Source organism: Xenopus laevis, chromosome 3S (assembly GCF_017654675.1).
Source record: "Xenopus laevis strain J_2021 chromosome 3S, Xenopus_laevis_v10.1, whole genome shotgun sequence".
In the NCBI taxonomy this organism is placed as follows: domain Eukaryota; kingdom Metazoa; phylum Chordata; class Amphibia; order Anura; family Pipidae; genus Xenopus; species Xenopus laevis.
The window spans coordinates 113,282,765-113,300,008 of NC_054376.1; the positions used below are offsets into that span (position 1 = coordinate 113,282,765).

A 17,244-nucleotide genomic window follows, 5' to 3' on the forward strand; every position below is an offset into this window, starting at 1 on the left:
CCTCAAAGCAGGTACTTTTCTTGAATTCCTGCTTTAGAGGCTAGTTTCGGTTGCATAAAAAACAGATGTACTGCCAAACAGAGTCCCCAGGCTACCAAATGACCAATCACAGCACACAGAACATTTTTCATGCTTGTGTTGCTCCCCAAACCTTTTTACATCTGAATGTGGCTCATGGGTAAAAAAAATAGGTTGGGAACCCCTGCTCTATAGTTTTGCTGTCCAGGTGATGTTTAATAGATTTTAAGACACAATTTAAAACAAGGTAACATGTCCCCTGTGAAATAAAAGATTTTTTAACTATGTCTGGAAAATATGGACAAAAGGTCCCGATGTTACTGATAACCAATTTCAGTTGTGCTATGGCCCTGCTAAGGGGGGTCTGGAGCAGCAGCATGGAATGGCTCAACCTAAAGGACACTTATGGTGATATTTGAGGATAATTCTTTGCACTTTTAGATACCCCTGAAAACTAGAAGGTCAAGTTAAGGTGTGATTTGGTGTTAATACTTATTTGCTGTCTTAGATAATTTGGGACCATGGCTGAATGGTTGATACACCAATAACTTTCTTTATCTGTAACTTTGTCATACACTGAAAACAAAGACTGATCAACCAAGGGAGGCTTTAAAAACAAAAAAAATTAAATGACGACTGCATCAATGGAACCCTGTAAGGGTCAGGGCACACAGACAGATTCGGGGAGATTAGTCGCCCGGCAATTAATCTCCCCAAACTGCCTCCCCTGCCTTCCCGCCAGCTAAAATGTAAATCGCCTGCGGGATGGCACTCGGAGCGATTCATTTTCCGAAGTCGCCAGAAGTTTCCTCGTGAGGTGACTTTGGAAAACAAATCAGTCCGAGTGCCATCCCACCGGTTATTTTCATTTTAGCCGGCAGGGGAGGCAGTTCGGGGAGATTAGTCGCCCTGAAGAAGAGGAGATTTGTCGCCGTCAACTAATCTCCCCGAATCTGCCTGCGTGCCCTGACCCTAAAAGTTTCCTGACATAGAGATACTTATAAACCACTGTATAAACATTTTTAATTTTAATTTTAATAGCATGTTTTATCCATTTTCATCTTAACCTACAGATCCTCAATTCGTACGATTTTCGGATCATGTGTGAAGTGTCCCGACATTGATCTTGCCATGCCAATCGGTTATTCACTCGATTGGACAGGTTAAAAGATTTCTGTCTGACGATCACATCTCTGCATGTATTGCCGATCTGACGATCTTCAGTGGGAGACTGTCACTGTCAGCTTTGTCGGACAAAAACGTTCCTACGATTGCTTTGTTCGATGTGAATGGTTAGTGGCAGGTCATGAGATGAGGACGTACGATCGTTCGTCCGATATTGCAGGGAAATCTTTGCGTCTATGGCCAGCTTTAAGGTGGCCATAGATGTAACAATTACGCTCTTTCTTGGAAAAGATCTTTCCAAGAAAGATCATTCTTTCAACACACACGTGTAGAGCTGATTCATCAGATATACAGGTAGAAACAATAGAATTTTACCTGTATCTGACAATTCAGCACTAACAATGCCAGATGTTTGGGTGCCTTCAAAGGCACCCGATCAAAATTTTCCGTCCAGCCCGATCGACGAGCCAACCAATATCCAAGTCTTCTGCTGATATCAGTCAGCTCTTTTTCCACCATACACGCTCCGAATTTCATATGAAAATTTGTTTTGTACGATATTATAGCGTCTATGGCCACCTTTAGGACTAATTAGTATAAGCAAAAATAAAGCCAGCACTCGCAGATTAACTGCAAACAGTTTTATTCCACGACATGTTTCGGCAAAGCCCGTTTTCAAGTGAAAAAGGGCTTTGCCTGAAACATGTCATGGAATAAAACTTTTTTTTACTAATTATCCGCCTTATATGGACAAAGGCAGAGCTGAAGGCACGCATAAAGCAACATTTGGAACCAGTTATATCACACCTTTAGGATTAAAAAATGGTGTCTGCGACAAAATTGTTTCATCTGTACCTTGGCGAGCAGATCTTTACAGTGTGGAATTAAATTTATAACCAATGCAACCCACAGCATGATTCGGTGAAAAAGGATTTGCCAGTGACTTCCATCAAATGTAGACCCTCAACAACAAAATAATGAGCTCACCCTGAAATGAAGATGTTCTTGATTGATGAGTGTGGGTTTCAATGATGCCCCTTAATATTAAGAAATTGCTCCCAGTAGAAGAAAATTCTTAGTAAAAGGTGTATAAATTGTTCTAAATCAATTATCGGGTCACAAAGCAGATTCCTAATATTGTGGGTCCCCTGAACATAAGGTTAAGAAACTTTGCTATAATGGATGATTGTATCAATTTAACTTTGCTGATGCATTCTATGTTTTGTAATTATAGAGGGAGGAAAGTAATTTCATATTGTAATACCACTAAATACTGCTCTTGTTGCTAAACATTAGCATGCATTAATGGATCCAGGTATCCAGTACATGTATTTCTTCCATAAATAGTGACACATTTTTGTTGAACAGAAGGTAATGTTTTGAGAGGCTTTTCCTTCCTGTCAGATAGTAACTGATATTGACTGTCTTAATGGACAGTGCTAATTTGAATCCATACAAAAATGTGTTCATGTGTTAAAACGCAAATTGGAAATAGAAAATAGATACTGGTGCATTAAACAATAGAGTGTTAGAGAGGAGGTGGATGATAAACTTTCATAAACTCTTAAATGACAGGGATAGGGATTTTTTTAAGTTCTTGCCTGTTATACTGGACCCACAGTAGACAAGGTTGTGTGTGACTACTAGGAATTAAGGAATTTATGTAATCTAATTGCATTTTAACTGATCACTCTGGACAACAAAACTCATGAACTTACCATCAAAATGTGTGGAAGGTCGTTAGCTGATGGAATGCTTCAAAAACCACATATCTTTCTGATTCATTTTAGGGCTAACATGCCCAGTTGTATATTAGTAGTCATGGTGCCCCCTATAGCAACCTGTCCATGTCCTGACTTGCTCTAACTGCAATGGAACATTTACCAACAAAGACTAATTTACCACAGCAGATCATGAATATTAAACAATTTATGTTTAAAGGACAAGGAAAGGCAAAAAAAATAAAATCCCATTTTTACTTTCTTTAATGAAAAAGAAACCTATCTCCAATATGCTTTAATAAAAAATGTGTACCGTTTTTATAAGAAAGCTGACTGTATGCAGTGAAATTCTCCCTTCATGTACTGCTGTGGATAGGAATTGTCAGACGGTCCCTAACTGCTGAGCAGGGAAACAATCATACTTCTGAACAGCAGGGGGAGCCCCCGCCTTACTTCCCAGCCAAGCAGAACTCAAGCAGCTTTGTTCATGATGATCCCTAAGCAGCCCAGACCACACACAGTCTTAGTCTTGCAAGATGTTTAACAAAGTTACAAGATGGTGACCCCATGTAGCCAACTTTGAAAGCATAAATCATTTGTTTGATTAGGCTTTGTGGGGCAATAAGTTCATGTTTATATTTAGTATACAAAATACAGCATTTCTAGCCTTATTCTATTTTAGACTTTCCTTGTCCTTTAAGAACGTCCTAGTAAATTTATGTTTAAAATTATTTTTATCAAATTTATAATATGCATTTAGTAATATATATATATGTTTTTTGTTGTAACAGTCTTGTGTCCCTTATAAGAGGCCAAGTGTTGACTGCAGATGGAACTCCTCTAGTAGGTGTCAACGTGTCATTTGTGAAATATCCCAAGTATGGATACACCATAACACGCCAGGATGGCACGTATGTATATGTTGTTCTTTCAACTCTTTGCATGTATTTTCTGTGATAACATCTGTCCTTGATTGTGTGCTGTTGGGTTAAATAAAGGAACACACATTTATACAGGGGTTTTTCCAAATCTTAATGCAAGATTTCTAAGCTTTAAATGTTGCCTTTTGAACTGTTGGTTAAAAATGACATAGTTCTTCATCAAGAAAAAATGTGGGTTCAATGCCTGGATGCTACTGAGGTTGGAGGTAAAAATAAGAGAAAACCAACATATTTTGATGGCGGCGAGGCTTATCATAGCAGCTAATTGGAAAAAAACAGGAATACCTCTGGGTTCTCTCAAGGCAAAGATAATTTGCATCGCCGCTAATGAGAAGCTTACTTATACTTTGAAAAATGATATGGCGGCCTTCGACAAAATATGGCTTCCATGGCTAGCTCATGAAAACGACTCTCAGCTTTTCCAAGCCCTGCACTCTTGATACAGATTATACTAGTTGGCTATCGATAATTCCCACGTCCAGACTCCCTCATAATTGTGCCATTATAGTTACCCCACCGCCTTACGACTATGTTATTTTTTACATTGTATGCTAACAGTATGTCCTTCCCCCCTTATCTCTGATCTTCCACTCCCCTTTTTTTTTATTTTTTTTTTATTTTTTTTTTTCTTCTTTCTTTTTCTCTTTCTCCCCCTTTCTTTTTTCTGCACTGTATAATGTTTATTATCAGTTGTATTGCTTGTGACAATTACTAACAGGATACCGTGTGCCACGGATAGCCTGATTTATGCATAACTGAACTCAATAAAACTTGTCAGTTTAAAAAAAAATAAATAAAAAAAATAAGAGAAAACCCAGTTAAAAAGAAGGAAGGGCATAGCTGGATAGTGAAAAGAAAAACCCATTAAGGATATATCTACAACTGGGGTTTAAAGCATTAGAAATGTATTCAGATGGAAACTTGACTATGAGCTTGAGCAACTTGTATGCAATAATTAACTTAGAAATGTTTGATGATTAGGCTTTTACCAACCTTGCATAAAATGTTTGCTTTTTCTCATATCCTTTTTTTATCTAATCGTAATCATCCTCAAATATTCAATGTTCTTTACATAAACCTTACACATAAAATTCAAATTCTTTATGGTCTTGAGCCTCTGCCCTTAACATCAAACTTTTCCTTTTATCGAATGTGCGATACATCTCTTACCTCTACATACATGCAACAGGAATGCACAACAGTTCTGAAACCAAATTTTCAGTATTCAATATTTCCTAAGGATATTCGGCTGGTTGCCTTCTCTACAGTTCACTTATCCAGTGAATGGGCGGTGCTGCCCATCTTATGTCTTGGCTCGGAACAATACAACTGATAATATATTCAAAGTATAGATTCCATTAAATCAACTTACTGAAATGACAGTAGTCTCTTTTGTGGTGAGCCGACACTATAAGAAATGAAGCTGAAACACAGCAATTGGAAGAGAATAATGATCACTCTCTTTGACTGTTCCTTTCATTCAGATTTAGCCAGCACAATAATTGTTGAAGTGGAACCAAAATCTGAAATAAAAGGGAGTAGATTGATTTTGCATCATTAAGTAATAGTTGTTTGTGATAACTGCCATATGTTGATCAACACAATTAACAGCGCATTCCTTTCAGATTTGTTGGAATAATAGCATCAATACAATGACGGGAATTACACTGGATAATCATTTGAGCACTTGATCTCGTACACAAGCAAATACAATGGCAAGCTGGTCAGGAGATGGCCTATTGATCGCATCCTTAAAAAGCATAATACAAACATTTTCTAAACACGCTACTTCAATAAAGTTTCAGCTCAATGATAATCACCCAGATATTACAGTATGCTCCATGTTCGAAAGTGTCTATTCCAAACAGAAATATATGAAAGCTCTGTAATACAGTTTCTTTAGACTTCCTTGGAAACCTCCCACCAGTGATTCTATAAAGTAGTATTATTGGTGTTTTGATATGTTTTGTCAGTCCCTGCCTTAGGGAAGCTTACAGTCTAAGGTTCCTGCAATGCACACACACACATAGACAGATTTTCATTTTAACCACAACACAATGATTCTCCCTCTATTTTATTTGAAGTGGGTGGAAATTAGAAATTCATGCAGGAACTACATATACATTACATGCAGACAAAGCACAGATTGGAAACAAATTCAGAACCCTAGTGCTATATGCTACTGTCTATGAAACAACTCTAATATATAGGGACACAGGCTTCTTCAAGAAAAACACAGCAGTTTATTTTCCCAGTCAATCATTTTTAGTAACACCTCTGCCCTGCACAAAGTAAAATATTTTAGCATGGTATTTTTGAATAAAGCATTAAAAATTTGTTCAGGATTGTAGTATTAGTGGAGGGGACTACAACATTTTTGCTGTTACTATTCCTTTAACTATGGTTACAATCAACTAGTAATTAATTTATGGCCTCCATAGAACTACGTATATGACGTGTATGAACCCATTGCAAGAGTAAATAAATTCTGACAAAACTACTTGCATCTGTACAGCCTCCTTTATATTTGTATATTTGTTTATTTCCAGGGCTTTGCACAACTTGTGTCTTCTGTATGTCAGCTGTTCAGTAATGAAGCCACTCTCACATATAAACACTGTTGTGTTTTTATAGTATCCAAGCTAACAAAACATGTTGTTTTTAGGTTTGATTTAATTGCCAATGGTGGAGCTTCCCTAACTCTTCACTTTGAACGAGCACCATTTATGAGTCAAGAAAGGACAGTGTGGCTGCCGTGGAACAGTTTTTATGCACTGGACACATTATCCATGAAGACAGAAGAGAACAGCATTCCTAGTTGTGATTTGAGTGGTTTTGTGAGGCCTGATCCCGTCATAATCTCTTCTCCTCTATCAACATTTTTCAGTTCCTCTCCGAGCCGCAACCCAATAGTACCAGAAACACAGGTATACAGTTGTCATTAAAACAGTTCTCAGCTTAAGGGCATACAGAGGATGGAACTTCCCTGTGATAATGTTCAATATATTTTCAGTTTGAAGAAGTTGCTTGTCTGTTTTGAAGGCATCTCAAGGCCATTTTTCAGTTTATTTCAGGTGAAAGGCAGCACGTCAGCATAAGGTTGCAATACACAATGCATAGAGTTATGTATAATAAGTATAATTGTGTGCTAAAATGCTAAAACATAAAGCTAAGCCATGGGCAAATAAAAACAAGAACATATTCTTTTGTAATAGCTAATGCTTACAATTCCAGAATAATGCATATCTAATGTATTTCAATATTATTTTGATCATTTCAAAATATTCAGACTTCATATGCTGGAGCAACGGCAGTATTTCATTGTTTTCAGAATCAGCTGTCAACCTAGAGTTATAAACACAGAAGGGGGAATTTAATAAATGGTTTGCTATTTCTTTACCCTCCAATCAGCAGGTACCATTATTGGTCAGATGTTTAAAACAAACATCTGATTGGCTGGCATAGGTAACTAGATGTGGGCAAACATTAGACTTTGTATTACATCTCCCCAAGAGTCTTCTGTGTACTGTGTAATAAGAATGATGTCAATATTTAAGAACTGGGCAGATAAATGCAATTTAAAAATAGCTGTTTGATATACAACAAGCAAGACTGGTGATGTTTGATGTCCTTTACCTTGACAATTTAAAGGGATACTGTCATGGGGGAAAAAAAATTAAAAAAATGAATCAGTTAATAGTGCTGCTCCAGCAGAATTCTGCACTGAAATCTGTTTATCAAAATAGCAAACAGATTTTTTTATATTCAATTTTGAAATCTGACATGGGGCTAGACATATTGTCAATTTCCCAGCTGCCCCAAGTCATGTGACTTGTGCTCTTATAAACTTCTATCACTCTTTACTGCTGTACTGCAAGGTGGAGTGATATCACCCCCTCCCTTTTCCCCCCCAGCAGCCAAACAAAAGAACAATGGGAAGGTAACCAGATAGCAGCTCCCTAACACAAGATAACAGCTGCCTGGTAGATCTAAGAACAACACTCACTAGTAAAAACCAATGTCCCACTGAGACTACTTCAGTTACATTGAGAAGGAAAAACAGCAGCCTGCCAGAAAGCATTTCTCTCCTAAAGTGCAAGCACAAGTCACATGACCAGGGGCAGCTGGGAAATTGACAAAATGTCTAGCCCCATGTCAGATTTCAAAATAGAATATAAAAAAATCTGTTTGCTCTTTTGAGAAATGGATTTCAGTGCAGAAGTCTGCTGGAGTAGCACTATTAACTGATGCGTTTTGAAAAAAACATGTTTTCTGATGACAGTTTCCCTTTAAGGTATGAAGATCTATATTAGGTAAAGACCCCTTATCCATAAAACCCTCACATTTTGGACAGGTCCCATTCCTGCACCAGACAATTTTTACTAAAAATGACTCTGTTTGCAGTTGGTGGCAGATAACGTTCTTTTTCAGCCCTCAGGTAACTTTTGAATAACTCTTGAGATACACAGATACAACATGTCAAATTACTTTAATTCCCATTAAACACTTGTTTGAAAACTATACAAAAGATGTAGCGAGGACATAATGTTTGCTCACAGATTACAGGGATAACCACAGCTATTATAACCACTGTCTAGAATTTTTTTTCTAATTTAAAACTTCCCTCTTGCAAGGTTCTCCATGAAGAAATAGAGCTGCCGGGCTACAGTACAAAACTCTGCTTTTTAAGTTCTCGCACATCTGGATACAAATCTTTGTTGAAGATTACTATGACACAATCAATGGTGCCGCTCAATCTTCTCAAAGTTCACCTTATGGTAGCAGTGGAAGGACATTTGTTTCAAAAGACTTTTCAGGCTTCACCTAATTTAGCCTACACCTTTGTCTGGGATAAAAATGATGCATATGGCCAGAGGGTATACGGACTTTCGGATGCTGTAGGTATGCTGTCTTTCCTTAATTGAATTGAGAGTTTGCTTTATGATCATTGTTTGTGCTTTAGTTGTTGTTTGTCTCTTGTACAGGAAAATATAATGGGCCCTGCAGAATATTGAAGGTAATGCAATGATACACTTGGTATTTTATAAACAAATATGACAAATATTTTGTGACTTGTATAACATGTCATAACGTTAGATATATATGGTATTACATTTAGGGTTAAGACTAGCATGGGGTTATGTGATGTAATAAATGTTTTAACATTTTCACCGGGTCTAGTAACCCATAGAAACCAATCAGCAGGTAGCATTTACGGGTTGCCTTTTTAAAAACACACATCTGAATGGCTGCTGTGATTTCTAGGCCTGGGTCAAATGTTAAGAAGACATTTTGTGTAAAAAATAAGACTGTACCAGTGCATTTTACTCATTTAGATGTAGAAGAATTGTGCTTAAAAAAGTAGTTCTAAGACTGATTTATTGAATATTTCTGCAAAAACCCTAATAATCCCTCCCTTCTCTTCCACTTCCTGCTCCCTGAATTCCCAGGCTGTGCAGGGGAGCTGGCGGCACTCACTGTAGGACAGGAACCAATCAGCAGCTAGCAGGACCTGATAGGGAACTGAAGCATGTCTTGCTTGTATGGCTGCAGGGCTGTGATTGGCTATCCCCCTCCTACTGTGGTTCTGGCAGGGACCATAAGGACACGCCCACCCCTCATTTGAAACAGGGAAAGGGATCAGTGAACATCTATGGGGAGTTCCAATAAAGGGGCTATTTTTAAAGATAATATTAATTTTGAGCACCATGTAAAAGCAAAACCATATATTACTTATAATTGCCAACAAAATTGTTTTTTTTTCATTTATCCTATATGTCTCCTTTATATATTTATTAGCTTACATTTGGGGAGACATAGCAAAGGTTAAGGGAAAAAAAACACTTGGTTAACTGATGTTCTACATCATAATAGAAAGTAGTGAAAACCTTTAAACTGTGCTAGACTTGGCAAAAGAACTCAGCTAGTCATGGCAACTGTCATGAAACGTTGTGAACATTTTTGACCAGTGGGAGGAAACAAATTTGTCCTATTTGTTAATAAAGATGTACTTTAATAAAGAAAATTAATGTTTTAGTTTGGGAACAGTGACTTTAAATCAAACTTTTTGGAGTTCACGCAATCCACTCCAGTTTCTCTTTCTGCAGTGTTTTAAGCTGTTGAAAAAATATGAATAATAAATGATTGTGGACTTTTGCCATATGATAAGAAATAGCTTACGGCATACACATTCTATTCAGGATACAGTGGGGTTTATTTATCAACACTGGGCAAATTTGCCCATGGGCAGTTACCCATAGCAGCCAATCAGTGAATAGCTTTTTAAAGCTAGCTGCAAGTAGAACAATGAATGCAGCAATTTGATTGGTTGCCATGGGTTACTGCCCATGGGCAAATTTGCCCAGTGTTGATAAATGACCCCCACAGACTTTTGGATGATGCAGGGAATGCTAGTGTTACTTTATACTGTAAAACAGCACATTTCAAATGGCTTCTTTTTATAGCAGGTTAATGCAGGTAAATATAGCAATAATTTTTATGGCATAAAGATTTCTCCTTGTTAAATGTTATCTTTCAAATACTATCTAAGATTTTCTTAAGCACTTATTTTTGGATGTTGAGCCATCTATCCATTTGTCCTATGTCCTATCATCTTTTCTTTCTTTCTTTCGTCCTTTTTTTCTTTCTTTTCTTTCTTTTTTGTTTTTTTTTATTCTTTCAATATTTTTTTTGCTTGATTAGTAGAGCATGGACTAGGGAGAATTATTGATAAAAGTGGGGTTAGAATTTAGAGTTTAATACTTGGTATAGATTGCGTTGTCTTTTTCAATAGATTGTTAGGGATCACACAAACTTTATTATTCAACACTGAACTTTTATTATTCAAACTATTTTTAGAAATGTACAGTAAAGCCTTGTACAATCAGAAGATATTTATTAGCACTTTATACTTTTGCTTGGTTCACCCTTGTCTTCCTGTCACCTTTCCAACTTTTGGACAAATAAAAATTGCCTTGCAAGTATGATACGGATTCTTGATTAACCCAGTTTCTACAATTCATTAGTTCCACAAGATTAATCCTCTTCAAATGGTCATCCAGTTAAGGTATGATTACATCCTGAGTTATAATTTACATGTGAAAAGGATGCCATAGGGCGTAATCATATCTGAAATGTCTGACTAATTGCTTGAACTTTGTGTTAACCAGTTCTAGTGGTTAAACACTAATGTAAGTTTACAAAGGGAGCTATATTCTATGACACATTGCTGTTTCCGTACGGTGTAACAGAAGCCATCCGTTGAGTCTTGTGTGTTAAATTTCTAGAAGTTTTCATTTATAGCAAAAAAACATCTGACCTACAGGGCTCAGCAAAACACTTCTGTTACAATCCGTGGAAGCATTTCATTTTGTTAGCAGAGTATAGGTTATTATGTTTTTTTGAAAGGAGTGCTAGGTCTTTCCAAGCCTTGGAATCTAAACAAAATGCTGCTACTATTTGAGGTTAAAAGTGCCTTTAAATAAATAAACCTCAAGAATGCATTTCTATAGCATTGACCGTCCAGTCCGCTTCTCCCCAACCCATGTTGACTAAGAGAAGGTTTAATGTCCCAGCCACCAAAGTGGTATTTAGTTAGATTACCTTTAAAAACTATTTAGTATGATGCAGACAATGACATTTTTAATACTTTGAATATTTATAAATCACTTTAGCAAATAACAAGTGATTTGGAGTTGCATCTATAGAAAGACACATCATTCAAATTAGAAATTGAACAATAGAACAAATTAGAAGGTGAACTTCTGACCATACTTGGTTTGATTTAATTGCCACTCCTTTTTGAGATTAGAGATGTCGCGAACTGTTCGCCGGCGAACTTGTTCGCGCGAACATCGGGTGTTCGCGCTCGCCGGAAGTTCGCGAACGTCGCGCGACGTTCGCCATTTTGGGTTCGCCATTGTTGGCGCTTTTTTTTGCCCTCTCACCCCAGACCAGCAGGTACATGGCAGCCAATCAGGAAGCTCTCCCCTGGACCACTCCCCTTCCCTATAAAAACCGAAGCCCTGCAGCGTTTTTTCACTCTGCCTGTGTGTGCTGAAGAGATAGTGTAGGGAGAGAGCTGCTGCCTGTTAGTGATTTCAGGGACAGTTGAAAGTTTGCTGGCTAGTAATCGTTTTGATACTGCTCTGTTATTGGAGGGACAGAAGTCTGCAGGGGTTTGAGGGACATTTAAGCTTAGGTAGCTTTGCTGGCTAGTAATCTACCTTCTACTGCAGTGCTCTGTATGTAGCTGCAGTGGGCAGCTGTCCTGCTTCTGATCTCATCTGCTGACTGCTGCAATAACAGTAGTCCTTGTAAGGACTGCTTTTATTTATTTTTTTGTTGTTTTACTACTACTACTACTACTACTACTATAAGAGCCCAGTGCTATTAGTCTAGCAGTGTTGGGGAGTGGGACTGGTGTGCTAATCTGCTGCTCCTAGTAGTTCAGCAGCACCAACTTTAATTTTTTTTTTTAATATTCATTTTTTTTTTATTTTACTTTTTTTTATTTTACTACCGCTGTAGTAGTGTATAAGTTGACCTTTTAGGCATTATTTGCCCTGTAGGCATTATTTGCACACTGTTTTCTTCAACCCGCCATCGAGCTGTGTGACCTTGTTCACATTCTGTCTAAATATCCATAATATTACCGTCTCCAGAAAAAACACCGGAGTCACTTTTTTCAAGCAGCATTCATATATTTTACGTAATCCGTATCCACCGCTGTAGTAGTGTATACGTTGACCTTGTAGGCATTGTTTGCCCAGTTTTTTTGGCCACAGCCACTGAAGCACAGAGGCCAGAAAAAATATGCCATATAAATGCTGAAAATAGTCATTTTTTGCCATACGTTGACTCAACGTATATGGCAAAAAATGACTATTTTCAGCATTTATGTGGCATATTTTTTCTGGCAACTGTGCTTCAGTGGCTGCAACCAAAAAAACTGGGCAAACAATGTCTACAAGGTCAACGTATGGCGAAAAATTACTATTTTCAGCATTTATATGGCATATTTTTTCTGGCAACTGTGCTTCAGTGGCTGCGTCCAAAAAAACTGGGCAAACAATGTCTACAAGGTCAACGTATGGCGAAAAATGACTATTTTCAGCATTTATATGGCATATTTTTTCTGGCAACTGTGCTTCAGTGGCTGCGTCCAAAAAAACTGGGCAAACAATGCCTACAAGGTCAACGTATGGCAGTTGTTTAAAGAGAACAGTAGATTACTAGCCAGCAAAGCTACCTAAGCTAAAATGTCCCTCAAATCCCTGCAGACTTCTGTCCCTCCAATACAGAGCAGTATCAAGCAGATTACTAGCCAGCAAACTTACTATCATCTGTCCCTGAAATCACTAACAGCTCTCCCCCTACACTATCTCTTCCAAGCACACACAGGCAGATTTTTCAGATACATTTTTGCCCTTGATCCCCCTCTGGCATGCCACTGTCCAGGTCGTTGCAACCTTTAAACAACTTTAAAATCATTTTTCTGGCCAGAAATGTCTTTTCTAGATGTTAAAGTTCGCCTTCCCATTGAAGTCTATGGGGTTCGCGAACCGCTCGCATTTTTGCGCAAGTTCGCGAATATGTTCGCGAACTTTTTTTCCGACGTTCGCTACATCCCTATTTGAGATATCTCAAGTAAAACTGAAAATAGTGTGAGAATATAACAGTGGAAGGTCAATACACTCATCCATGACTCCTTTACAGAATTACTGATTTGACTTGGGAAGAAAGAGTACAGCAGTGGAGACTGGCTATCCACATAACCCCTTGGTCTTCCTGTGGGTTGAACTATCAAATTGAATTGACCATCACAATTTGGAATTCAAAATGAAACAAACAGAACTATTGTTACCTCCTGTATTAGTCTTTAGTTATCTAAATCTGCATGTGTGGATGCATATATATATATACTGTATATTCTCTAGTACTGTATATTGCAAGCTCAAAGGACAGGGAAAGTGAAGATCACAGTGGGGTGCCTATTTGTCAGGAACTCCGCAGTGATTTACATCACTTAGGGGGCCGATTCATTAACTTCGAGTGAAGGATTCGAAGGTAAAAAGCTTCGAATTTCGAAGTTTTTTTGGGCTACTTCGACCATCGAATGGGCTACTTCGACCTTCGACTACGACTATCGAAGGATTCGAAGTAAAAATCGTTCGACTATTCGACCATTCGATAGTCGAAGTACTGTCTCTTTAAAAAAAAATTCGACCCCCTAGTTCGGCAGCTAAAAGCTACCAAAGTCAATGTTAGCCTATGGGGAAGGTCCCCATAGGCTTTCCTAAGTTTTTTTGATCGAAGGATATTCCTTCGATCGTTGGATTTAAATCCTTCGAATCGTTCGATTAGAAGGATTTAATCCTTCGATTGAAGGAATAATCCTTCGATCGTACGATCGTACTATCTGCGCTAAATCCTTCGACTTCGATATTCAAAGTCGTAGGATTTTAGTTCCTAGTCGAATATCGAGGGTTAATTAACCCTCGATATTCGACCCTTGATGAATCGGCCCCTTAAAGTTTACCCTTCATTTCAACACTATTTACCAATGCAGACACAAAAAAGTATCCATTAAGGGAATTCTGGAAGTAGTCGCTCCACTCGTCAGATTTTAATTCCTAGTCTCTCTTCTGCCCATGCACCTTGTACTTTGCACCTTCCATTCAAGTGTATAGAGTTCACCAGAGTAGACTGAACTGATGCCTTGTCACTATATTCACCTTGTAAGGACCAGGCACAAGAACCTTTATTAATAACTTTTTTGATTCCTGGTTGAAACTGGAATAAAAATAGCAATGCCTTACAGATCTTAAAAAAGTGAAACTTTGTCTTATGATTAGTATTAGTAGATTAGTAGCATTGAGAATTAAGTGATTGTCAGTCAATCTCAATTTTATTCATTCTGGTAATTTATTGGTAGGGTAACCACAACCTTCAGGTTACTGTCTAAAAGCAGAAAAAGCCTATTCATCTGGTTTAATCATTTTTATTTTTCGAAGTCCTCTCTCTCTGCAGTCAGAGGTAAATGGCAATTTGTTGTCCTGTTAAGGGTCTAATCACAAACTATTCATCTTTCATCATGATTTCTACATATTCATTATACACTTAAAAATCAGGGAGGAAAGAGCTGGATTTTCATTTTTTTTTCCTTGATAAAATGCTCAGAAAAGTTAAATAGAATTTGCATGCTGCACGTAACCAGTGCCCCTTCTGTCCTCCTTTTCAGTGTATCTCCTTGTAAATTATACCCTTTGCATTCTTGGATCTACACAATGTAACTAATACCAGGCTGCAAAAAATGCAGCACAAATTAATATATAATAATAATACTGCAAATATATAATAAAAATGCAAAAAATTAATTCTAATTTAAACAAAGAAAAATGATACATAGGCATAAAATAAGATATGGCTTCTTTTGATATAAATCGAATATCCTAAATGCTGATGCCAGTGGTGGAAGTTAGTAAACATTTTGCTGTATTATAATTAGGGATGCACCGAATCCACTATTTTGGATTCAGCCGTACCCCCAAATCCTTCGCAAAAGATTCGGCCGAATACCGAACTGAATCAGAATCCTAATTTGCATATGCAAATTAATAGTGGGAAGGGGAAAACATTTTTTACTGCCTTGTTTTGTGACAAAAAGTCACACGATTTCCCTCCCTGACGCATATGCAAATTAGGATTCGGTTCGGCCGGGCAGAAGGATTCCGCCAAATCCGAGTCCTGCTGAAAAAGGCCGAATCCTGAACAGAATCCTGGATTCGGTGCATTCCTTATAATATTAAATTAAGAGCATCTAATCATGAGCATACCAACCAATAGGTTTTACATTTGAGGGCTCTAGCGTTAATTTACTTTTCCCTGTGGCACATGTGCTAGAGGAATAAGGGATGCAAGAACACACCACCTAAGGTTCAACTAACAAGCAATTGTACCTTGGGGAAATAATGTAGCGAGAGGAGCAGAGCACATCATCAAGTGCAGGCCAGTCCTTACTATCTACCACCAAGACAGGCCTTTGGAGTGCCCTGTATCTTCTGCTTCTCCTTAAGATACGCAAGTTAGGGGACAGGTAGGGGGTAGCATTGTATTTGTGGGGAAGATGCAGATCTCTGTGCTACAAAACAGAATGTAGTGACCTGCAGAAATTCAGAAAGTCTGCAAAGCAGTGTAAAAGTACAAATAAAATGGCGTCTTGTATCTGCTATTTGCGTACCATCTTCTCTTGTGTACTCAATTTTTCAATGGCAAATATTGTAATTTTTTTTTAATGCTACATAGTGAAAGTAAAATAAATGTACATGCACAAACATATAATGCATTCAGTTCGTTTGCAATATATTTTCTACACATTTAGTGGCCGATTCACTAAGGGTCGAATATCGAGGGTTAATTAACCCTCAATATTCGACTAGGAATTAAAATCCTTCGACTTCAAATATCGAAGTCGAAGGATTTAGCGCAGATAGTTCGATCGAACGATCGAAGGATAATTCCTTCGATCGCACGATAAAATCCTTCGAATCGAACGATTCGAAGGATTTTAATCCAACGATCGAAGGAATATCCTTTAATCAAAAAAAGTTAGCCAAGCCTATGGGGACCTTCCCCATAGGCTAACATTGACTTCGGTAGCTTTTAGATGGCGAACTAGGGGGTCGAAGTTTTTTTTAAAGAGACAGTACTTCGACTATCGAATGGTCGAATAGTCAAACGATTTTTAGTACGAATCCTTCTATTCGAAGTCATAGTCATAGTCGAAGGTCAAAGTAGCCCATTCGATGGTCGAAGTAGCCCAAAAAAAACTTCGAATCCTTCACTCGAAGTTAGTGAATCACCCCATTAGTACCAGAGTGTAAATTGTAAGCCAGGTATCCCCTATTTAAGTGGCATCCTAAACACCCACACAGGCTAAAGACTTATAAAGACATGTACAGCACTTACACATCTGAGATCTCTGGCAAATTATTGTTATAGAATTCTACTTAAGGCCTTTGGGGAATGAACAGCTCTAAATGATTGCCTTGCAAATTAATTGGAAATAAAAATGAATTAAGATAAATATTTATGATGTTAAAAGAGTTTGAAATTGCCATCAGATGTCCTATTTAAAATGTTAGATTCTGTGAAACTCCAGTAAGGAATACAAAAGTACAAAGAGAAGATAGCGTCATTTATCACTGCATTGCAAATGTTCTAGGCAATTGAAAGAAGATGAACTATTAAACTGTAATCCTAATAAAGAATAAAAAAACGAGCGCGAGTCCTAGATTATTCAAGATGTTCTGATTTATATATTATCTACCATTCTATTATTCAAAGTGTTCAAGATTATACATTTGAGTCCTTAGCTGTAAAGCTTTTGAAGTAGCCTATATTTCTGTGTTAATTAAATAAAAAATGTTAGGGGTTTA

General features: G+C 37.6%; 1 protein-coding gene across 2 annotated transcripts in view; it reads left to right on the forward strand.

Moving 5' to 3' along the window:
• The window catches only part of LOC108712409 (teneurin-2), a 1,104,728-nt gene that overhangs the window by 1,014,160 nt on the left and 73,324 nt on the right, over window positions 1-17,244 (forward strand). For both annotated transcript variants that reach the window (XM_041588750.1, XM_041588751.1), the window contains 3 exons: window positions 3,656-3,775; window positions 6,471-6,732; window positions 8,440-8,707. In XM_041588750.1, coding sequence (XP_041444684.1) covers window positions 3,656-3,775; window positions 6,471-6,732; window positions 8,440-8,707 — 650 coding nt within the window. The remainder of the gene's footprint in view (window positions 1-3,655; window positions 3,776-6,470; window positions 6,733-8,439; window positions 8,708-17,244) is intronic.